At 41.3% G+C, this 23,895-nt stretch overlaps 1 protein-coding gene across 2 annotated transcripts; it reads left to right on the top strand.

Moving 5' to 3' along the window:
• The first annotated feature begins 383 nt into the window (after positions 1-383).
• Positions 384-18,040, top strand: DSN1 (DSN1 homolog, MIS12 kinetochore complex component). 2 transcript variants are annotated; one of them, XM_027558608.1, is made up of 11 exons: positions 384-703; positions 2,425-2,467; positions 2,697-3,020; positions 4,903-4,976; positions 5,613-5,685; positions 7,251-7,338; positions 11,338-11,397; positions 11,886-11,960; positions 13,234-13,381; positions 14,556-14,643; positions 15,449-18,040. In XM_027558608.1, the coding sequence occupies exons 2-11, from the start codon at positions 2,440-2,442 to the stop codon at positions 15,550-15,552; spliced, it is 1,062 nt and encodes a 353-aa protein (XP_027414409.1). In that variant the 5' UTR covers positions 384-703; positions 2,425-2,439; the 3' UTR covers positions 15,553-18,040. The 2 variants fall into 2 exon arrangements, with proteins under 2 accessions (XP_027414409.1, XP_027414410.1); XM_027558609.1 differs by lacking the exon at positions 2,425-2,467 and having other exon boundaries at positions 386-703.
• Positions 18,041-23,895: the final 5,855 nt, after the last annotated feature.

Below are 23,895 nucleotides of genomic sequence, written 5' to 3' on the forward strand. Positions count from 1 at the left end.
ACAGGAGAACTGGAAAAAGTTATCCCAGTTGCCCTGGGAGAGTCCACAATTTTAGAGTTAAGACAAATGGAGAGAGGGATTGTGGCCTAGCGACCGGACAGGGCATCACTGCCCACTCGCTAATGAATTCCTTTGGCAAGTACCTTTCTGGGCCTCTGCTCCCTGTCTGGGCATGTCAGGCGCAAAGAACACGACGATGTAACGGTACCTAGTCAGGGGCTCCTTGGGCGTGCCGTCGTTGGGAAGGTGGTAACTTCGCCAAAATCGGGCGGGGAAGAACTTGGACAAACCGGGCGGGGCCACAAGTCTCCAACAACGGTTTGCGCATGCGCCTCGAGGAAGCGGCGTTGTGCGCTTGCGCGAGCCCGGGAGCCCGCCAGCCGCGCATGCGTCGTTAGCCGGCGGGAGTTTTCTAAGGGGCGGCTCTGGGGCCGCTGGAAGCTAGTGAAGCGGTCCCAGAGTTGGAAGGAGCAGCGTCCTTGGTGCAGCGCGTCCAGGGGTAACTCGGCGTGGCGGAAAGAGTGACCTGCGGCCTTGTGTTTCGGAGACGGAGGCTCTGGGCTGGACAGGCGTCTCTCTGAGGTGAAAAAGTCGCAGGCCTGTTCACGGACGAGGCCTCCCTTCCCTCCGCACCAGCCTCTTTGGGGTCGGACAACTCGGCTCAGCCCACACCCTGCCTGCCCGTCGTCACGCCCGAAACCGGGTAAGAGGAGACCCCGGGGCGAGAGGCGCCTCTCGCTCGGGAGCTGTTTGCAGAGCCCGTGGTCTAGACGTCACTGATGGTGGAAGGTTGAAAGCGGGGTGGGGTGGGTCACACAGGCCAGGGTTCGAATTTCGCCTCTGCTCCAGGCTGGCTGCCTAACAAGTTTGGTTGTTTTTTTTTTTTTTTTGCGCCTCTGAATTTCAGTTCAACTGACTGCAGCGTGAAACTGTTGATGGTACTTCCAGAGCTGTGGCAACGATTAAATGGCGCAGTAACGCACATACAGTTTTTACATACTCAGGTCCTGGCATGTAATACGCGCTTAAAAAGGTGTCAGTGGTTGCTGTTAAGTAACCGGCCTTTCATCTGAATGATACAGTCGTAACTGTGACGATTTAGATCCTTGATCCTACTACCCCTCGTTATTCTCTTATCTTTTCCACGTTGTCCCTTCACATATATTTATTTTTCTTTACTAAGCACTCCCCCCACCCCGTATGGATTTTTATTGGTGGTGGAGGGGGAGGCTTGGTCATGTTCCTGCCCTTTTCCAGTCAGTTACTTGTCTGTGACAGGCACTAGAAATACAGTCTGGCCCCGGGAGACGTGTAAACAGACTTTACAACCAGTGCCAGGGAGGCCCAGGGGTGGAGCTGCCAACTCTGCCAAAGAGAAGTGGCATGAAAGCTTCACACTTGAGCTCGATTGGGAAGGAAGAATAAGTTATAAGGCAATGTGTACAAAGATTCAGAAGTGGTGTGTGGAAAATGAAAAGAGTTTTCTGGATGGATGGTGGTGATGGTAGCCAGCAATGTGGATGTACTTAATATCACTGAACTGTATGTACACTTAAAAATGATTAAGATGGTAAATTTTATGTTGTGTATATTTCAGCACAATTAAAAAAGAAACAGAAACTTAAAAAAAAAAGTGGTGCATGGAATGGGAGTAGCAGGAGAAAGCAGGAGTAGGTACTAGTTAGGACTAGCTTCTGGAAGGTGTTCAGTACACTGGAGGAATCTGCTGCTGTCTAAAGAATGGATTGGAGGGAATTACCCAGCAGTCCAGTAGTTAGGACTCAGAGCTTTCACTTCAAGGGCCGGAGTTCAGTCCCTGGCTGGGAAACTAAAATCCCACAAGCTGCTCAAAAAAATAAAGAATGTATTGGAGAGGAACAATGCTGCATGTAGGAAAAACTCGTGGAGTGGCTGTTCGATTCTTGGGGGAAGTGAGGGAGAGGGATAGAAACTATGAGATCTGAACTAAATAGATAGCTGGAAGTTGGAAGAGTTTTAGAGATTGTTGGAAGTAGAATGGACAGGCCTTTGAATCTGCAGAATTAATAAGTAAAGGGTAAAGTGATTGTTCATGTTTTGAAGACCATGTAGATCATAAGGCCATTGATTGAGTTATGCAATTAAGCCCTTATTAAACACAAAATAATTGGGAACTAAGAGATATATGTTAAGGAAGATAAGATTATTTCTAGTGATAAATTCTGTAGAAATTCAGAACAGGATGTGATGAGCCCTGCTGATGTTCTGTGGAAGAGGTGTGGAGGTGAGGTTGGGCTGGGCCTTGTCAGGCAGGTAGAATTTCATGGGGCAAAAAGGGGCGGTTCAAAGAGACGAGAAAGCGCAAGGCTGATTCTGGGGGAGTAAAGCCCCAGCAAGACTGGGACTGAAATGTGGAGAACAGATTACTTCATTTTCCTGTTTCAGGATTCTCACCTCAGGATGACTTCCAGACCGGAGATAGTAAAAGGTGAGTATTCGTGAAGTTCAGTACCTTCTTGCCTTGGGTTTAGGTTCATGAGCTTTACCTAAATACCTCCTGGCTCTTGGTGGATTTGAAATCACTTATTTGTGTATTTGCAGAGATGCTTCCTCGATGTTTCCATGACCTGGGGCATATGTTTCCTTTTGCCACTTTTTTTGCACAGATTCTTAGTTGTGATGGGTTTGATTCTGTATTTTGACTTTTTTATGACAAGTGCTAGAAGAGGAACCAGTGGCATCTAAGACTCATGATCGTCAACTGGAATCAGATCCCAACCCTGTGGAAGTGTGTAATAAATCGTCTGCCTCCCTGAAGAGGACTGAACGTGTTTCAAAGGAACGAATTCACCTTGGCCGTAGCCCCCCAAAAGGGGAAAGTGGTGATCTCAGCCACCAGGAAGGACTTGAATCCAGGTCCTTTCATTTGTCTCCAGAGCAGTCTCCTTGTCATCAAGCCAGGAGGCAGTCCTGGCGGCGAGCAAGTATGAAGGAAACGAACCGGCGGAAGTCACTGCCTCCCTTTCATCAGGGCATCACAGGTGGGGTGCTTTGTACATAAGACTGGACTCCAGCTCAGATAAGAGGCAGTGAGGCATGGCAGGAAGTTAGGCTTGTCTTGGCTACTTAATAGCTATGTGACTGAACAGATGACTTCACCTCTCTGAGCTTCAGTTTCCTCATCTATAGGAGTATTCTCAGATTATAAGTATTGATGTCAAACACCTAGTAAGTATTCAGTATCAATGCTGTTTATATCATGTTATTAGCTACCCATTGTAATCTATACCATGGACAGAAAATCTGATTTACAGTTGTTCAGCATTCACCTTTGCTCAGTGAATGTTCAGCATTCACATTGGCTAGAAGTAAAGATTTCCTCTGGCTTTCTTCCTCGTATCCTAAAGTAGAATAGAAGGTGGATGGGTTGCTACCTGATTTTAGGTTTTATAACTGAAAATATCTCAGAGGGAAGAACCCATAAAAATAGGGTAAAAACCTAGTTTTGAGACATGGTGTATTTGAATGTGATTTTGTGTGAATTTATAATAATAGCATCTCAGGAAGCACTGAAGGACAAGATTTAATGTGGAAAGTAGCACATTTCAGGAAGAACTTAACTAGCTTTGTGACCTTGAACAGTTTAATCTCCTTTGCTTTACGGTCCTCATCAGTAAATGGGGTGAGATAATACGTATTTTACAAGACTGAGAATTAAATGAGTTGATACATAACACAGTACTTGGCACATAATAAATAAATATAGCTCGTGTTAAGTTATCATGATTAAAGATATTACTTCACTTCCTGAAGGTCTGATGTTTAGAAGGAAATCTACCTAAGAACAGCCATGTAGCATATCAGAAAATTGCTGCCATGGTTATGCTTGTATACTTCCTCCATAGATGTGCCAAGAAATTGCAGTTTCCTAAGGTTACCCTTATTACGTTCATCTATGTTCCAGAGCATGTGGACCTAAAATTCTGTGTAATAAAAAATCACTGACGTATAGGATTTGTTATTTTCTGGTTATTCCTGGCCACTTCCCAGATTTCTTTGGTTATAGGCAGAAGGTATCTTATTTTTCATGACTAAAAGTGAGAAGAAGTAATCAAGAGAGGGCGCAAAAGAACTTAAAAACAGCCAGCTGAGGCTGGAGGGCTAAAAGACAGGTATCTCTCCTAATTCTCAAAGCAGATTTCCTTTGCTGTATAAGAATGATGTTTTAAAATGGACATAATTGGGAAAAACATTATCTACATCTTTTATAGCTGAGGATTCAGTGGCATAATTATGTAAAATGCCTGTTTAGTTCAGGCTGATGCACTGTGTGACCTTGGGCAAGTTGCCCAGCACCTAACCTTTGTTAAATGGTTAGGCTGATAAGTCACTTGCCTCAAGTGAGGGTGACGGTTAGAATTTAATAAAATTCCTGTTAGATAGTCTGTGTTCAACAAACTTACTATTAATGTTATTGTCTCTGGCTTCAGACAAGTGTCTCCCCTCTGAGCTTCAGTTTCCCCATCTGTAAAGAGGAACTCATTTAAAGCACACTACAATGGCTATCACAAAAATTCTGAAATATTCCCATCTCCTTTCTTCAAATGGTGAATATAAAACACAAAGAGAAGTTAAATTATTTTTTTAAATCTGTTTTATTTAGCAAGACAAGATTTTAAGGTAATACATAAAAGGTTCTTTTAACTTTTTAAACTTAGGATGCACAGATAGGTAAATTTCATTCTCTGGTGATCTTGAACAAATTAGATGTAAGAAGACAGATTAGAGAAGACTTCTTGGGTTTTTTTTACCTTAATTTGGGCTGCATCAAGAGGGAGGGAATTTTTCAGGTGTTTTTTTGTTTTTTACTTTGCTAACTGTATAAATGTCCAGCTCTTTGAATGTGGTAATATTTTATGTTAGAGCTCTGCAGATCCATCAGTGTCGACCTAACAGAAAGCAAACGGCTGAGCTCTCTCCTCCTTTCCAGTTTCCAGGTGAGAGTCAAGTCTCAGAATTGGGAGTGTTTTCTTTTTCTTTCCTTTTTTTTTTAAACTGTTATTGTGACATCCTCAAAGACACGTCAGTACTGTGTGATTTATCAGTAAAGAGTAAAAGGTGTTTCTCTCTAGTGAGATTAATTTAAAAGCCAGATTTAATCCCAGAAGTTTTGTCTCTGGGTCGGGCTCTACGAGTCCCATTGGTATTGCTGTGGCTAACTGAGCAGTTAAGAGAGTTCCCCTGTCTAGTATATTTTGCTCATTAGCAGCAAATGATGGGACTTTAAGGTCGGTGGAGGTCATATCTAAGTTTAAGCAGACATTTGAGATCTGGCTGCTCTCTAAATTGGAATTATGTGACTAACTGGTGATTGCATCAGTGTAGATAAGCAAGTCATTTGTGTGAATTAAATGACCATTTTTCCCCCTGAATCAAAAATCACATCACGTAGTCTAGGCAACAAAGAATTTTTTCCTTACCTTTTTATTTTCTTGTTTTGTTTATATGAAAAATCTTAGGTGTAGAATTAAATCATGCTTGCTTACATTTATTAAATGTCCTAAGATTACATGAATTCAGGATTGGCCTGGCAAATCTTGGTTGTTGTACTGAAAATGCTTTTCTTTATTTAGTTCTCTGTTCAGAAACTTGAACCTTTCCTAAGGGGAACTGAGGGCTTCAGTCTTGAAAGTTTCAGAGCCAAAGGTAAGTTGCTAAGAGCAGACACTCGAGCTTTGACCTTGGTCTGTACCTTCCGTTAGGGTTGGTTGAAACCTCTTGGGGTCGCTACTTATAGGAGCTGCTACCTTACACAACCAGGCCTCCTCCATTTTGGTGGGGAACTGCATTAAAAAAGATAAGAATATGTGCTTACGAAGTTTAGAAGGTCTAAAAGTAAGCCTCTTGCCCCATGACCCCCAGTCTCAGCTCCTCTCCTCCCAGAGGCAACCACAGCCACCAGCTTCTTGGATATCTTTGCAAATTTATTGCATTTCTAAACATTTATCCATTAAAATCAAATAATCCTCTCTACACACTGTTCTTAATCTTGTTTGTTGTTTTTTTAAACCTTAATTTATCTTGCAGATAGTTCTTTATCACACTGATAGAGCTGTCTTGATATTTTAGCAGCTACATGTTGCTCTATTTTATAAATGTACCATATTTCATTTAAATGGTTCTTTATTGATGGGCTTTTAGGTTTGCTTTCAGTCTTTTGTCATTACAGTGAATGGATAATGAATACCTTTTTATACAAGCCTCTTAGCACATATTCAAGTAAAAATAAGATATATTAGAATTAACTAGTATAAGTGTACTGTAACTAAAAGTTTAGATTTTTTTTATTATTTAGTAGGTATTATTTAAAGGTCTTTTTGGGGTTTTAATCTGTGTTTCTTTTGAAGAGGATAATATTTTTTCGTATTTTTAGAGGAGAGCCATTTGTACTTTATTTTCTGTGTATTGTCTCTCCATATCCTTTGTTCATTTCTTAAAATTGAGATATTGCCTCTTTTATATTGGTTTTGCAGGCACTCTTTATGTGTTAAGGAAATTAGCTTTTGTCTGTGACATAAGTTGCAAATATTCTTCCCTGGGAGTCAATTTTCAGCTTTCTAGGAAGTAGCTATTCTCCTTGCAGTGTAATTATACAATCATCCAGGTCAGAAATAAAAGACCTAGAAAATACATGAAGTCAGACTTACTTGCCAGTTAAAGCTGTTTATCTCAGAATTGCACTATTACTGTAATTAGGGTAGACATGTCCAGGTTTATTTTGATAGCTATTTAACATATCTTTTCCCGTTTGCATTCCTCACCTGAATTTAATTGTGAACTCTTTTTAAGTCTAAGCAGAGACCTGTTTTTACCTTATGCCCATCATTTTTTTATTTGCTGCTAGCATTTCTGACTTCTGTAATAAGTTTTTTCACCTAGTGCCAGCAGATCAGATCTCTTGAAAGAGTGAATTGTCAACGCAGATACACTTTTCTAACACATCTTTTAAACTGCTTCTTCATCAGTTCTGTGAAAAACACTATTATAAATGTTATAAAGAGGAGTTGTCTTCCATTTTATCTGTACCTACCCAAAGAAAAAAGGTAAAATCTTCCCGCATATTTCTATCACTTTTTTGAATAGGTGAGAGGGCCAGAATGTAACAGGTGACCCTAGAGCTGAGACTACCATACGTATATTACATCTTTGTCAGCAGCTCACTGTGAAAAGTATTCTCTTTATTTTATAACATATAATTTTATTCTCTGTAGCATCTTCCCTTTCTGAAGAGTTGAAACATTTTGCAGACAAATTGGAAAGTAATGGAACACTACAAAAATGTTTTGAAGATTCAGAAGGGTAAGAGCAGTTCCCTTTCTGTCCAAAATTATAGTTGAATAAGGACTTTTTCTTTTTTAATTTTTTACATTGAAGTATAGTTATTTTACAGTGTTAATTTCTAGTGTACATCAAAGTGATTCAGTTATATGTGTGTGTATATGTGCGTGTGTTTGTGTATACTTCAGTTCATTTGTATCATATTTTAGATCCCACAAATAAGTGATGTATGGAATTTGTCTTTCTTTGTCTGACTTAATCTGTTAGTATAATCTCTAGGTCCATCCATGTTGCTGCAAATGGCATTTATTTCATTCTTTTTTATGGCTGAGTAATATTCCTGTGTGTGTGTGTGTGTGTGTGTGTGTGTGTACACACATACATCACATCTTTATCTGTTCATCTGTTGATGGACATTTAGGTTGCTTCTATGTCTTGGCTATTGTAAATAGTGCTCTATGAATGTTGGGGTACATGTATCTTTTTTAATTCAGTTCAGTCCCTCAGTCATGTCTGACTCTTTGCAACCCCATGAACCGCAGCACGCCAGGTCTCCCTATCCATCACCAACTGCCAGAGTCTACCCAAACCCATGTCCATTGAGTCTGTGATGCCATCCAACCGTCTCATCCTCTGTCGTCCCCTTCTCCTCCTGCCCTCAGTCTTTCCCAGCATGAGAGTTTTTTCAAATGAGTCAGCTCTTCACATCATGTGGCCAAAGTATTGGATTTTCAGCTTCAGCATCAGTTCTTCCAATGAACATCCAGGACTGATCTCCTTTAGGATGGACTGGTTGGATCTCCTTGCAGTCCAAGGGACTCTCAAGAGTCTTCTCCAACACCACAGTTCAAAAGCATCAATTTTTCGGGGCTCAGCTTTCTTTATAGTCCAACTCTCACATCCATATGTGACTACTGGAAAAACCATAGCCTTGACCAGACAGACCTTTGTTGACAAAGAATGTCTCTGCTTTTTAATATGCTGTCTAAGTTAGTCATAACTTTCCTTCCAAGGAGTAAGCGTCTTTTAATTTCATGGCTGCAGTCACCATCTGCAGTGATTTTGGAGCCCCCAAAAATAAAGTCAGCCGCTGTTTCCACTGTTTCCCCATCTATTTGCCATGAAGTGATGGGACTGGATGCCATGATCTTCGTTTTCTGAATGTTGAGCTTTAAGCCAACTTTTTCAGTTTCCTCTTTCACTTTCATCGAGAGGCTCTTTAGTTCTTCTTCCCTTTCTGCCATAAGGGTGGTGTCATCTGCATATCTGACGTTATTGATATTTCTCCCAGCAGTCTTGATGCCAGCTTGTGCTTCCTCCAGCCCAGCATTTCTCATGATGTACTCTGCATAGAAGTTAAATAAGCAGGGTGACAATATACAGCCTTGATGTACTTCTTTTCCTATTTGGAACCAGTCTGTTGTTCCATGTCCAGTTCTAACGGTTGCTTCCTGAGTTTCATACAGGTTTCTCAAGAGGCAGGTCCGGTGGTTTGGTATTCCCATCTCTCAGAATTTTCCATAGTTTATTGTGACTCACACAGTCAAAGGCTTTGGCATAGTCAATAAAGCAGAAGTAGATGTTTTTCTGAAGCTCTCTTGCTTTTTCGATAATCCTGCAGATGTTGGCAATTTGATCTCTGGTTCCTGCCTTTTCGAAAACCAGCTTGAACATCTGGAAGTTCATGGTTCACGTATTGCTGAAGCCTGGCTTGGAGAATTTTGAGCATTTACTAGCATGTGGGAGGAGTGCAATTGTGTGTTAATTTGAGCGTTCTTTGGCATTGCCTTTCTTTGAGATTGGAATGGAAACTGACCTTTTCCAGTCCTGTGGCCACTGCTGAGTTTTCCAAATTTGCTGACATATTGAGTGAGCACTTTCATAGCATCATCTTTTTTAATTAGTTTTTGTCTTTTCCGAATATATGCCCAGTAGTTAGGTTGCTAGGTCATATGGTAACTCTATTTTTACTTTTTTACGGAACTTTCACACTGTTTTCCATAGTGACTGCACCAATTTACCCTTCCACCAACAGTGTTAGGAAGGTTTCCATTTTTTATACACACTGTCCAGCATTTATTATTTGTAGACTTTTTCATGATGGCCATTTCTGATGGGTATAAGGTTATACCTCATTGTAGTTTTTATATATAATTTTATTTGCTTATTTATTTAATGTTTGGCTGTGCTGGGTCTTTGTTGGTGCGCGATTTTTTTCTCTAGTTGCATTGAGCAGGGGCTACTGTCTAGTCACGGTACCTGGACTTCTTATTGTGGTGGCCACTCTTGTTGCAGAGCACAGGCTCTGGGTGCACAGGCTTCAGAAGTTGCAGTACGTGGGCTAGGTAGTTTTGACTCTCCGGCTCTGTGCATAGGATCAGTAGTTGTGGCGCATGGGTTAGTTGCTCTGAGGCATGTGGGATATTCGTGGATCAGGGATTGAACCCGTGTCTCCTGCATTGGCAGGTGGATTCTTTACCACTGAGACATCAGGGAAGCCCCTCATTATAGTTTTGCTTGCATTTCTCTAAGAGTGATGTTGAGCATCTTCATGTGCCTATCAGCAATCCGTATGGCTTCTTTGGAGAAATAAGACTTAATTAGACAGTTGTTCATTCACTTATCAAACGTTTATCCAGCATCTTCTATGTACCGTGCGGAAGCTGGAGATATAGTGATGAATAATCAAGCAAGATCTTTCTTCTTATTCATTGTAGTAGGAGAGACAAACTACTTAGAAAATAGTGACTTCAGATATAATCTGAATGATTTCAGTGATAATCTAATTGGGCAGGCAATATGATAGTGACTTGAAGCAGTGGGCAACTTACACTAGAGTGTTCAGAGAAGTCCTCTAATGATTTGCCGTTTGCACTGAGACCTGTAAGACCTGGATGATGAGGAGGAACCAAATATGTGAAGATGAGACAAAAAGCATTCATATTTTTGCTAGCCATGCTAGTTGTAGATAAAGTCATGTTTTTAGCTGTTGGCCAGCAAGAGTATTAAGAGAAAGTTTACAGCTGCCACCACTGCCCGCCGCCACCCCGCCTCCCCCGAAACTGGTAGTTGCTCAGCAGGGGCAACACCAAGCCCTCTCCTCATCCTGCAACAAATTACATGACTTGATCTTACACTTTCAACTTCACAAAGGTCTGCCTTTCCATGGATCCTTAGAATTAACATTGCTATTCAGGAAATGAAAATTATGTTAGCTCGACATTGCTCCTCTTTTAACGAAATATATTTAAACCATAGGCTGCTGTATTGCAGCTAAAGGTGATAGAGGCTGTTTGTCACAGGCTTTGATAGAAAAACATAAAAGGTGACACAGCTGATTTGCCTTTGCCGGGTAGAGTACCAAGTGCATCTGCAAAATTTTGGCATTTTCAATGCCTCCTGCTTTTCCGTTAGAATTAATCGCCCTACTAGCCAAGCTATTGGTTTAAGGAGAACATATCCAACTGAAAGCTTCAACTTAAGTGCAAAGACAGTTGTATGAAAAAGCTATTAAGGTTTTGATTAGTGGGAAGGCAAGAGGCTAAATAAAAAAAAAATGTTGTGAACAAAACTTTGAAGATTGAAACCGGCAGATATTTGAGGCTGAGTGGCATTGTATGGATAGAAGAGATAAAGGGTAACGGCAGGAATCAAAGTTAATTAGCTGGACAGAGCCAGAACACAGAACCTTAAGTGCCAGGTTAAGGAGTTCTGGCTTTTCTTCTGAACGTAGTAGAGAGTCACTGAATTTTTAAGAAATGAAAAGCACAAAAGGAATATTTGAAGAGAGGTTAATCTGTTCACGTGTGAATTCAAATTGATGAGGGAAATAGACAATGAAGAGCCCAGTGAGAAAGCTAATACCTAGTGCAAAAGTGAATTAGAGTCTAAGACTAAATATTCGTTGAAAGATAAATTCTGAACATGTTTTATTGCTGTTAAAATTATGTGAGACATCCAATACTAAAAGCAAACACTCTTGGAAGATTTCTGTTAATCTCATAATCCTGTCTCTTCTAGAAGAGTATCAGATTTGGCTCTGGAAACTTCAGTGGCTGAGATGAAGGAATATATAACAAAGTAAGTGAAAATGAGTGAACTTTTGTTGGGAAATCTAAATTTGTCTGGGGAAATAACTAAACCCAGAAATGGATAGTAAACGTCCTTTTCAGTGTGTCAGTGTTGGAAAGCTGCACACTGGGATTTATGTACTGTTGGCGCTTTGTCACTAAGTTGTGTCCGACTCTTTCTTGACCCCATGGACTGTAGCCCACCAGGCTCCTCTGACCATGGGATTTCTCAGGCAAAGACACTGGAGTGGTTTATGGACTGTATTGATGGCCAGTTTCATAGAATGGAGTCTAGAGACTAAGGATGTGGATTTGATGTAAAGACTCATGTTTGATTTGATTAATATTCTCTGACTTGGTCGTGCTTTCTAATCTTTTTTTTTTTATGACCTTTTTATTCACATCTTAGAATCAGAGTAGACACCTAATGTATGGTTGCCCTGAGTGATTCAGAATGAGATGATCAAAAGTTAACTGAATTTTTTCCTGCTTCTGTAGGTTTTCTTTAGAACGTCAAAGTTGGGATCAGCTCTTGCTGCGCTACCAGGAAGAGGCTGAAAAGATCCTATCAAGGTTAGATCTATGACAGGAAATAGGAAGGTTTTACCTTGTGACTTTTGATTTGATTTCAGTTCTCTTAGCACAAGTTGAATGATGAATCCAGAACTCATCAAATTTCTGTAGAGTATATATGAACAGTGTGACTGGAAATGGAGAGTGAGGGGGCTGGGAAGGAAGAGTTGTCACTATTTTCAGTCAAAGAACAGAACTGCCTCTGTTCTGTGCCCTTGGCTGCTGTTCCACATTCTGGGGGAGACAGGCATGTCTCTGCCCTGTACCGCTGGGCTAGGAACAGTATCAAGGGACTTCAGTGAGCACATGGCCTTTGAAAAGCTGCGACTGTGGGAGAGAACCACAGCCAGGGCCCTCATGGAGACACGGGGTGAAAGGGGTGATGGAAGTGGGTCTACAGGAGAGAGACGATCTTTGGGTCTTGAAGGCATAATAAAATGGGAAAGTGCTAGATTTTGGTTTCATTTTACTGTCCAAACCAATGATTTTAAGCTTTTTTCCCCAAACAGAACCTTAGCTAGAAACACAACTATAAAACATTAGCCAAAATAATAATTGCCAAAGTGGCCTCCTAGTAGAGAGGCACCTTGAGGAGCACAGTATGAGAAGCTTCCCTAATCCAAGCATTGATACTTACTACTTTCTTCACCCTTTACATGTTCTATGTATGAAGACAGATAATGTGTAAGATGGCAGTTTCAGAATAAACACTTTTGACGGGCCATAGTTTATATTAACAGGAAAGCTTCTGGAAGCAGACTGTCTCTGTTCAAATCCTAACTAATTCTTAGTTCTGTGACCTTGGGAAGTCCACTTAATCTGAAGTTCCTCATTTGAAAATGGGATAATATTACTACCTACCTCATTGGGTTTGTTATGACTAAAGAGTCATCAGCAGTTTTCATAAACTCTCCATTATAATGAGTTATTCTAGATAATTGAAGTGGGCCAACATCTTTTTGGTAAAAGATCATAGATGTTAACTTCAGGCGTTACCCCAGTAGTCCTTTTTGTAAATGGACCTTACTGTTAGATGGAGTCAACTAACCTAGCATTTCCTGGAGTCCAGAGGTATAAAAACATTAACACGGGATAATTATCTCAGAATCTCCTGTTAGTAAGAGAACCTATGCTCACCCTGGGGTGGAAGAATATTGATTCAGGTTAGTAAAGCCTTTTAGGAAGTGTTTTCCCTGGGTAAATCTTTGCTATTTTCCCACAGAAAATAATTGTAAAATTATTTGAAAGTTTTTTTGTTGTATTTTGTTTTTAGAGGATCAGCTGAAACCAAAAATACTGAAGTTGAAGTGGAACCTAGAATGTATGTTGGGTCTTCCCAGAGTGAAGTCCTTAATACAAAACCTGACTACCAGAAGATACTGCAGAACCAGACTAAACTCTTTGATTGTATGGAATTGGTGGTGAGTTGGGTCATGTTTCTTTGGCTGAGTTATTCAGCTTTGATACCTTCCCATCCTTGTTAAAAGAGCTGGAGAACATGTGTAATTAGATAAGTATATTCAACTCTACCTTGGGGAAACATTGGAGAGACAGTGAAAGAAAATAAACAAGTAAATGGTGATAAATGCTATTAAGTCAGGTGGAGGAAGAGAATATGCCGGGAGGGCTTCAGTTTGCTATGTAGAGGGGTTGAAGGCCCTTCTTAGGTGCCACCTTAATAAAGACTTGAAAGAAATGGGGAAGTGAGCCATGAGGACATTTTGAAGAATGTCAACCCCAATTTTTCTTTTTTTGCCAAAATACCTTCTTAAACTTATAGCATGAGGTCTCAAGTTGGACTTTTTTATTTGTTTGTTACTTTTATTTTGGTTGTACCACACAGTATGTGGGATCTTAGTTCCCTGAACAGGGATTGAACCTGCACCTCATGAATTGGAAGTACAAAGTCTTATCTACTGGGCCATCAGGGAAGTCCCTCAATCCAAGTATTAGGTTGGCCAAAAACTTTGTTCACATTACATAAGAGCTTACAAAAACCCAAACGAACTTTTTGGTCAGCCCAATATGAACAGGAAGCAGGTGGCATTTGATATAGAGTATGGAGAGTCTGTTTACAAAAGGGCTGAGTATAAAGATGTGGGTATCAGGAATTCAAAAGTGAAGTGAAGTGATCTGGGGCTAAGAGGCAGCTGAGCTGTTCCTACTCCTCAGCTGAAGGGTGAAACAGTCACTGTGGTACCTGGCAGGGAGTTGTATGGTGGGCTGTCCTGAAAGAGCCATGGTCTTCAGTTGAGAGACACTAGTAACTCCAGATGACCCTTCCAGGAGCAGGCTCAGGTAAAAATACCCTGAGGTCATTCGGCTCCTGCTTGGCTCCCTCTTGGTCAGGCCCACCTAGAAGCCAGAGGACCTGGGATCCTGTTGAGGTTGTGCAGGTCAGTCTGCTCAGGAGTTAGAGCACTGTGGAGAGGGGTGATTATGGATGTGAAAGGGCAAACAAAATGTCTGGCATAAGCATTCCAGGTTGAAAGAGCAGCCAAAGCAAAGCTCCTGAGCAGGAGCTCGCTTGGTGTGTTTGAGGAGCCACGCAGAAGCCGTGCACCCTTCCAGTTCACAGTTGTCTGTTGTCTGCAGATGGACGAACTGCAAGGATCCGTGAAGCAGCTGCACGCCTTTATGGACGAAAGTACCCAGTGCCTCCAGGAGGTGTCAGTACAGCTCGGTAAGCCTGTCTTAAGGGGACCAGAGCTTGCACTGTTGTACATCTGATGGCCCTTCAGATGTACACTGCCCTTCAAAACATTTTAGGGGTCATTTGGATTGTAAAGGGAATGAGACTGCTTTTCTCCTGTGACTTTGAGGGTGATTTTAAGGTAGAGGAGTTGTGAGCATTGTTTGTATTGTGTGGATACAAACAATGGCTTCCAAGGGTAAGGCCTTCATCTGGTGACTTTTATTTCCCCCTTACAATAACAATGACTATTGTGGGTACTCAAAGTTAATTGGAAATTTTTAGACAGGAGCACAGTAGATTGAGAATTAAATCTCCACAAACTGACAAACTGTGTTGTTTGGGCAGATCCAGGACAAGAAATATCTATCCATTGCCTTTTTTCTCTTTTCATTCTTCAAGAATCTACCAAGTGACACTGACATTACTTTTTAAAAAAATGTTTATTTATTTGCCAGTGCCGGGTGTTAGTTGCAACATGTGGGATCTTTAGTTGCAGGCTGTGAACTCTTAGTTGCATTTGTGATCTAGTCTCTGACCAGGGATTGAACCGGGCCCCCCGCACCGGGGCGCAGATCTTAGTCACTGGACCACTGGGGAAGTCCCCATTTGATTGTATTGTGGTTGTAGTTGCAGCTGGCTTTCCTACCAGAGAGCCATCTCCCTGAGGGCAGATGCGCTCTTAAGTCGTCCTTTGAATACCCTTCAGGGTCTGGCACAGTATTCACACAGTAAGTTTTCAATAGTGGTATTTGAATTCAATTGAAATGTATTTTTTGACTCCTTTTCTCTGCAGGGAAGAGAAGCACTCAACAGTTAGATCCTTCACCAGCTCGAAAACTGCTCAAGCTTCAGTTACAGAAACAACCTAGCACTTATTGCTCTAAATCTTGTCAGTGACCTAATGCAGCTTTTCTGCCACAAGGTGCTCTAGAGGAGAGAAACCGCAAGAGTGCCCCAGTGCATGGTGGGCTGAGCTGTGACATCTGCTCTGTTGCCTTTGAAGATAACTGGCTGACTGTAAAGCACTCTGATTTTTTTTCTTAAAATGGAATTTATGCATTTGAAAGCATGTCATATACAAGCTTTTTCCAAGAACAGGGAAAATGCTTGAGACTTTGCTTTGGAATGACCTTCAGAACTAGTAGCCCATTCTTTGAAATATCCTTTGTGATCAGAAATCTCCCTACTCTGAAGATGTTTTTGAGGTTTTGAAACAACCTAAAGTCATTCAGGACCAAATCCAGTAAGCATTTTAGGGGTCATTCTGGTTGTAAACAGAATGAGACTGACTTTCTCCTGTGACTTTGAGGGTGACGTTAGGTAGAGGAGTTGTGAGCATTGTTTGCATTGTATGGATACATATATCTTCTTACAGAATTCCCAAATTGAAGATAATAACACTCTTTTTCTATATCCTGATGTCTATAATGTGTTTTAGCTTTTTTTGGGAGGGCGTGCTATACCATGTGGCATGCAAGATCTTAGAGCCCCAACCAGGGATCAAGAAGGGGTTAAGTATCTCTTTTTCATTGTTCTCCGTATTTGTTAATGATTTGCATTATAAGATTGCATGTTCTTAAAAGCTTTCCCTTGTCCTCGTGTATGAAAAAATGAAAAGGCGGGGAAGGCTTAGCAGAAAATAGGATTCTTTGTCAGGACTCAGAAGTGAACAGTAGCGTGGAGTTATACCTCAGTGTTAACAGCCAATAAAACAGCAACTAATTTATTGTCAGTATCTCTTATTTTCTGATCCTCCTAATAGAACAGAACCCAATTCACTTAAATACGCAGTCATTATCTTAAGTCTTAAAGCTTGGACTATGCACCAGTTAGTGAGAGGTGATATAGCCTAGCTTTTCCCTGTGTTCCTTATTGTTTTAAAAAAATTTTTTTTATTTTTTAGTTAATTTGGCTGTGCCGGGTCTTAGTTGCTGCACATGAGATCTTTGCCCTTCGTTGTGACCTTCAGGATATTTTTTTTCTTAGTTGCAACATGTGAACTCTTAATTGCAGCCTGTGGGATCCAGTTCTAGGGATCAAATCCAGGACCCCCTGCCTTGGGAGCACTGAGTCTTAGCCCCTGGACCACCAGGGAAGTCCCACGTTCTTCATTCTTTCATATATTTACGTAGCCCCTGCTATATGCCATGCACAGTTCTAGGAACTGGGACAAGCGCAAAGAACATAAAGTCTTAGGACCTCTTTTCATGATTTTCACAGTCTCTTGGGCCCAGGGAACAAGAAGAAACCTCTTTTCCACAGAAGTAATGTTTTAGTGACTTGGGAAGGAGAAAGGAGAAATAGGGCAGTTATTTGAGGTAAAAGGAGCCACATTTTAAAAGGCCTGAGAAGAGAGAATAAAGCATTCTGGGATACTAAAAAGTAAAAAAAAGACTGGTTAAACAGGAATGCTAAGTGCCAATGTAAGAACCACCTGAGACAAAGATAATTGAAAGTTATTGAAAGGTTTTGAGAGATGGATGGGATCAGAACTTTATTTTCTTTTTTTTTAATTTATTTCTAATTGGAGGATAATTGCTTTACAATATTGTGTTGGTTTCTCCCATATATCAACATGAATCAGCCATGTATACCATATATGCATAGGTATACATATGTCCCCTCCTTTTTGAAGAACTTTATTTTCAAAAGATCACTCCAGTTGCTGTTTGGAGAACAGTTAGAAGCAAGTAGGTGTGGATTTTAGAGACCAGTTGGTCTCTTAACAGTCTGCAGTGGTCAGGTGCGGAGTGACTGCCTGGGCTGGGAGTTAGCAGTGGATGAGTAGGGGGCATCTTTCATAGTGTCTGGAACACAGCAGGCATGTCACCTCCATGTTAAAAGCCTCACTGCTACTTACTGACTGAGAAAAAGTTATTTAACCTCTTATTTGTAAGATTGGGAGAATAATCCCACTTGCTGCAACTAAGAGCCTAAAAAATTTAAAAAAGAACAGTGGATGGAGGATAATGAGCAGTTAATTAAATAGGAAAATTCAGTTAAATTTGGCATACCAAACAGATTTCAACTAGATTGTTGGATATACAGGTAGAAAACGATAGGAAAACCTAGACTAGGAATAAAATTTGGAAGTTACCAATACCTAGTTATTAAAGCCTTAAGAATAAGATAATATCCAGAGGAGAGCATGAAGGGAAACTGGACAGCCCCAAGGAAGCTTTTAAAAATCAGAGGAGTGGTGTTAATTGCCTCTCTTTCAGAAGCAGAATAATATAGTGGAAAGTGTAGTTTGGAGTGAATCTTCATCCTTATCCGCAATTTCCTTTCTGTGAAATGGGGAGAGAACACCTCTCTCCAAAGGTGATTGTACCTCCCCCCCTCACCATTTTATTTAGTACACTGTATTACATTTTTAAAACATTTATTTGTGGCTGCGTTGGTTCTTCCTTTGCAGCATGTGGGCTCCGGAGCACATGGCCTAAAGTTGTGGCATGCAGTCCACATGGCATCTGGGATCCTAGTTCCCTAATCGGGGATCAGTCCCAAGTCCCCTGCATTGGAAGGTGGATCCTTAACCACTGGACCACCATGGAAGTCCTTGGTGTTTTGGAAGTTTTGTTTATAAGAATTAAGAAGTGTCTTTGTATCTCCAATAACCATACAAAATAGAGCACAGAAAAAGAATAAGATCTGAGCATTCTATATGCATACACACCACAACTTGAGATTGCCTCTTTTCTTTTTTTTTCATTATAGATGAGGAACTCAGGCATGGAGGGGCTTAATAATCCAACCAAGAACATAAAGATAGGAGTGGAGGGTCATCTAGAACCCATGTAGCATTCAGTAAATGTTAACTAACACAATAATTAGTAAAAGGCTGTGCCCAGGTACTACTAGTTTTTTCTCCCCCCAAGTTTGGTTCAGGAATTGTACTAGGTGAATGTTATAGATAGTTGGAGCCTTAGAGATGTTTGGTAATATTCTTCATTTGCCCTACTTTAGTTAACGAGTATCTTGCTTTTAATCAGTGATATTTAACACTAAAGAAATAATAGGTTATATTATAAACTCTTTGAAGGAAGGGAATATATTGTGTACATTTTGATGGCTTAATGTAATCGTCTGGGAAAATCTACTCAGGTTGCACTCAGAGGAGATGGTGTGACTGGTGGCTGTAGTAGAGGTGATATAATGGAGGACTGGGAATTCGGAGCCCTGTTTTGGATTCTGGTTTGGGGTATTGTTTTTGTTTTTGTTTTGAGTATAGTGGATTTACAATGTTGTGTTAGTTTCTGCAGTACAGCACAGTGAATCAGATATATACGTGTGCATGTATATATGTGTATATACAAACACATACTCTTTCTTAGGTTCCTTGCCCATATAGGTCATTACATAATATTGAAGAGTTCCCTGTGCTATATCTGGTTCTTAAGTTACTGGTTCATTCACCAAAAACTTACTAAGCCTGTCCTGATGCCAGGCACAGTGCTCAACGCCATGTGACCGTGGGTACCGCTCTAGGCCCATGTCAAAGGAGGAGGCCTTGCAGTGTAAAGAGTTCTTAGGGGCTCCATAAGGATGTAACTCGGCAGAAAGGGAGAAGCCAGCCAGACACAGCTCTCAACCTCCCTCCCTCTGAGCAGTTCTGGTTAAAGGTTCTCCAAGGAGACTCCGAAGCAAGAAAACTACAGTACTTTCCTCTTAACTGAGGGGGAATATGTCCCAGGACCCTAGTGGATGCTTGAAACTGTAGATAGTATGCCTTGTAATTGCGAAGTTTTTTCTTATATTTACTTACCTACAATAAAGTTTAACTTATAAATTAGGCACATTAAGAGATTAACAACAACAATAATAAAATAGAGCAATTGTAACTATATACTGTAATAAAACTTGGGTAATTGTGGTCTCACTCTCAAGATATTGTATTGTCTTGTACTTACGTTCCTCAGAGATGATGTGAGATGATATAGTGCCTATGTGATGAAGTGAGGCATTGTGACATAGCTTTAGGCTACTATTGACTTTCTGACTGTACATCAGAAGGAGGATCATTGAGACATTACAGTGTCCACGGTTGGATGTCTGAGTAGATGATTTTGGGGATCTACAAGATATAGTTGAAGGTGGTTTTGCTGAAAGCTTTTGGGAAAACATTGTAATTGCAGTTGTCGCTTTAACTCACTGAAGTGTTGCTGCAGCAATTGTAATCCTTTGGTGATCGTGAGTAGTTGCTTTGATGCTTCATCTGAGGGTCATATTCCATATATTTGAAATTGTGAAATTTGAAACATTTTGGCAAATTTCAATAGGGTCCACGTTGCTGATTCTGCTTCAGTTGCTTTGCCTTCCTCTTTCTCAGTAGATGGCTCCACAGGTTTGTCCAGTAACTGCGTTGTTAACACTTCTCAGTGCCCTTCAATATGTTCTTCCACTTCCTCATCAAGCGTGTTGGCAGATCCTCTGGCACCAACTTGTCTTGCTATGTGAATGAGTTTCCTAACTTCTCCATCGAACCTCAGTAACCTTTAAAATCATTCACGACTTCATAAGTTCTTCCAGCAGACATTAAGAGTGTGGTTTTAATTCACTTACTGCACCTCCGATGAACGTTATTCACTGGCAGTAGTAATGATTTCAAGCACTGCATTGTGTCCAGATTAAAATCTGCATTAATTGCTGACCATATGTTGTCAGATATCAGGCAGGTGTATGTGGCCTTGACCAACTGATGGCTTGTCAAGTGGCTGAAGCATTGAGGTTGTGTTTGGAGATAAAAGTACAACTTTGACATTTTCAAAGCAAACAGATTCAGGATGACCAGGTACATTGTCTATTAGTAATAGGATTTTAAATTCCAACCCTTCCTTTTCCAAATATTTTTCATTTCTGGAATGAAGCATTGGTAGAACCATTCCATAAACAAGATAGCTATCACCTAGATTATGTTGTCAGAATACAAGCAGATAATTCTTGGTTTTGTTTTTGAAAACCTGTTGGGTCTTTGCTCTGTATACAACTCCTGCCTTCAACATATGCTCTGTATGTAGCATTGCCAGTAACACCAGAGTTAATCTGCTTTTCCAGGTTTTATGATCTAGTGCTTCCTTTGTACTTTGATGACGGTAGATTTGTTGCAAGTTCTTGTGCCTGACACACAGTGAGGCCAGACAAACTCAAACACAAGTTTGGAGCAGAGAAAGGTTTATCAAAAGGGCCAAGGAAGGAGAATGGGTGGCTTATGATTAAAAAACTAGAGCTTCCTGGATGGCATTTGGTTCTGTTGGGACTCTTCTTCCAGAAGAGCCCAGTTTCATCACATGAAGACTTGCTTTGGATGGTATCCTTTCCTTCCTCTTCAAATTCTTCACCTCTGATGGAACTGTGGCAACAGCTTCTGAAGCCAAATCAGGCCTCTGTACCCTGACACCAAATTAATTCTCAGGGACAGGTTTTGGTGAAATAGGAAAGAATAGCTTTATTGCTTTGCCAGACAAAGGGGATTAACGCCCTCAAAACGGTGTGTCCCAACCTGGAGCAGGTAGTGAGAAATTTCATAGTAATGATTCAAAGAGGACGTGATCAAGTAGCTCATGGATAATCTGATTAGTTGGTGGTGAAGTGGAAGTCAACATCGTCAACCTGGTTCCAACTGGTCTGGGATTTCTCCCATCTGGTGGGGGTTTCTGCAAAATAGCTCAAAAGATATTGAGACCTGCCCCAAGGCTGCTCTATTGTTTCTCTAGACCGTTCCTTGCTTCTGCATCCCCTCCCTTCTCTAATTGTTACTTAGTCATTGAGTTTTGTCCAACTGTTTGTGACCCCATGGACTGCAGTGTGCCAGGCTTCCCTGTCCATCACCATTCCCGGAGCTTGCTCAAGCTCATGTCCATTGAGTCAGTGATGCCATCCAACCATCTCGTTCTCTGTCGTCCCCTTCTCCTCCTGCCTTCAGTCTTTCCCAGTATCAGGGTCTTTCCCAATGAGTCAGCTCTTTGCATCAGGTAGCCAAAGCATTGGAGCTTCAGCTTCAGCATCGGTCCTTCCAATGAATATTCAGGATTGATTTTCTTTAGGATTGAATGGTTGGATCTTGCAGTCCAAGATGGAGAAATTGGAGAAGAGTTCTCCAACACCACAGTTCAAAAGCATCAATCTTTCAGCACTCAGCCATCTTTATGGTCCAACTCTCACATCGGTACATGACTACTGGAAAAACCATAGTTTTGACTATACGGACCTTTGTCTCTACCTAGCAACAGTTTGAACCTGCCTTTGCAACTCCGAGAAGGTCATGGAATGAATGAGGCCTATTTCTTGTAATCAAGAAATGGGAGGGGGGATTCCCTGGTGGTCCAGTGGTTAGGACTCAGTAGTCTCATGCCAGGTCTGCTGGGTTCATTTCCTGGTCAGGGAACTAAGATCTCTGCATCCCAGCAAGCTGTGAGGTGCACCCAAAGCAACAACAACAAAGGAATGTGGGACAAAGAAAGGCTTTTGTTCCCAGGAACCCCCCACAGGGTCCTGCTTGGTATCATTTGGCAGACAGAGTCTCCCCAATAATTTTTCTACTTTTCAGTCCAAACTGTTGCTGAATCTGTGTAACCATCCCTTAGGTCAGTGTCAGTTGCTCAGTTGTGTCCAGGTCTTTGTGATCCCACAGACTGTAGCCCGCCAGGCTCCTCTCTCCACGGAGTTCACCAGGCAGGAATAGTGGATAGCCATTCCCTTCTCCGGGTGATCTTCCTGACCTAGAGGTCAGACCCAGGTCTCTTGCATTGCAGGCAGATTCTTTACCATCTGAGCCACCAGGGAAGCCCCCAACCATCCCTTACTTTCAGTAAATAGCTTGGTGTCACTCTTCAGGGGATCCCTTGCTGAAGTCTTTGTAATGGCTTGGAACCAAGCAGGAGCCACTGGGGCCCTCCTGCATACCAAAGCCCTTCGACGTCCCATTTCTTGTGTAGAAAGAGGCTTTGGTCTCCTAGGCCTCCTCTTGAGTTCCAAAGAGCAATGCGGAAAGAAAAGAAAAGCAACCAGGAAACAATAGTTCAGTGATAAAAGAGCCCTTGTTCCTCCTTAAGGGATATACAGAACCATCTGAGTTGTTATAAAGAAACTAAGACCTACCCCCAACCCCAGCCCTACGCAGTGGAAGATGGTGATTGCATGAGGACAGCAGTATACCCCAGACTGACTGGAACCAGACAGTTGAAACATCACCCTGTTACCTTACCACCAATCAATCAGAAGAAAGTTATGCATCCTGCAGCCCTTACCCCAAAATTTGCCTTTAAAATTCCTTCCCTGAAAGCCATGGGGGAGTTTGGGTCTTTTGAGCCCAGGTTGATTGATCCTTGCTTGGCCCTGTAATCAATCTTTCTCTGCTCCAAAGTCCAACATTTTGGTTTGTTTGGCCTCACTGACAGTGGGACACATGAACTTCAGTTTAACAATAGATTCAGTGCTTTCTGGGGCAGCACGTCAATCAGAATATGTATTTTGTTTGTGTCTTTCATAAATTAAATGCCTTTTCATTTTTAAAAAAGTTTATATTGAAGTATAGTTTATTACTATAAAAGCAAAGCCATCATTTTGCTGACAAAGGTCCGTATAGTCCAAGCTACGGTTTTTCCAGTAGTCACGTACGGATGTGAGAGTTGGACCGTGAAGAAGGCTGAGTGGAATAGTTGATACCTTTGAACTGTGATGCTGGAGAAGACTTTTGAGAGTCCCTTGGACTGCAAGGAGATCCAACCAGTCAACCCTAAGGGAAATCAACCCTGAATATTCATTGGAAGGACTGGTACTGAAGCTGATGCTTCAGTACTCTGGCCACCTGATGTGAAGAGTCGACTCACTGGGAAAGACCCTGATCCTGGGAAAGATTGAAGGCAAAAGAAGAGGGTGGCAGAGAATGAGATGGCTAGATGTTATCACTGACTCAATGGACATGAATTTGAGCAAACTCCATAAGGTAGTGAAGGACAGGGAAACCTGGTGTGCTGCAGCCCCTGGGGTCACAAGAGTTGGACAGACTTAGTGACTGAACAACAACGAATAGTTTATTAACAAGGCTGTGATAGTTTTAGGTGTAATTCATTTTTAACTAAGCACCCTTTATGCACTGTGGCCCTAACTTTAGCAGTTTGAAGTGTGACTCAAAAGCTAGTACAATTTTTTTTCCCTGCAATTTTACAGAAAATTCAATTTAAAAAAAGTATTTAGCTGCACCAGGTTTTAGTTGCAACATGTGCAATCTAATTCACCAAC

Source organism: Bos indicus x Bos taurus, chromosome 13 (genome assembly GCF_003369695.1).
Source record: "Bos indicus x Bos taurus breed Angus x Brahman F1 hybrid chromosome 13, Bos_hybrid_MaternalHap_v2.0, whole genome shotgun sequence".
NCBI classification, from domain to species: domain Eukaryota; kingdom Metazoa; phylum Chordata; class Mammalia; order Artiodactyla; family Bovidae; genus Bos; species Bos indicus x Bos taurus.

Excerpts from the sequence above, each read along its gene's own strand:
- DSN1 (XM_027558608.1), top strand. The coding sequence starts at position 2,440 with ATGACTTCCAGACCGGAGATAGTAAAAG. Across the intron at positions 5,686-7,250 it reads TGAAAGTTTCAGAGCCAAAG|CATCTTCCCTTTCTGAAGAG; the intron begins GTAAGTTGCTAA and ends TATTCTCTGTAG. Across the intron at positions 14,644-15,448 it reads GGAGGTGTCAGTACAGCTCG|GGAAGAGAAGCACTCAACAG; the intron begins GTAAGCCTGTCT and ends TTTTCTCTGCAG.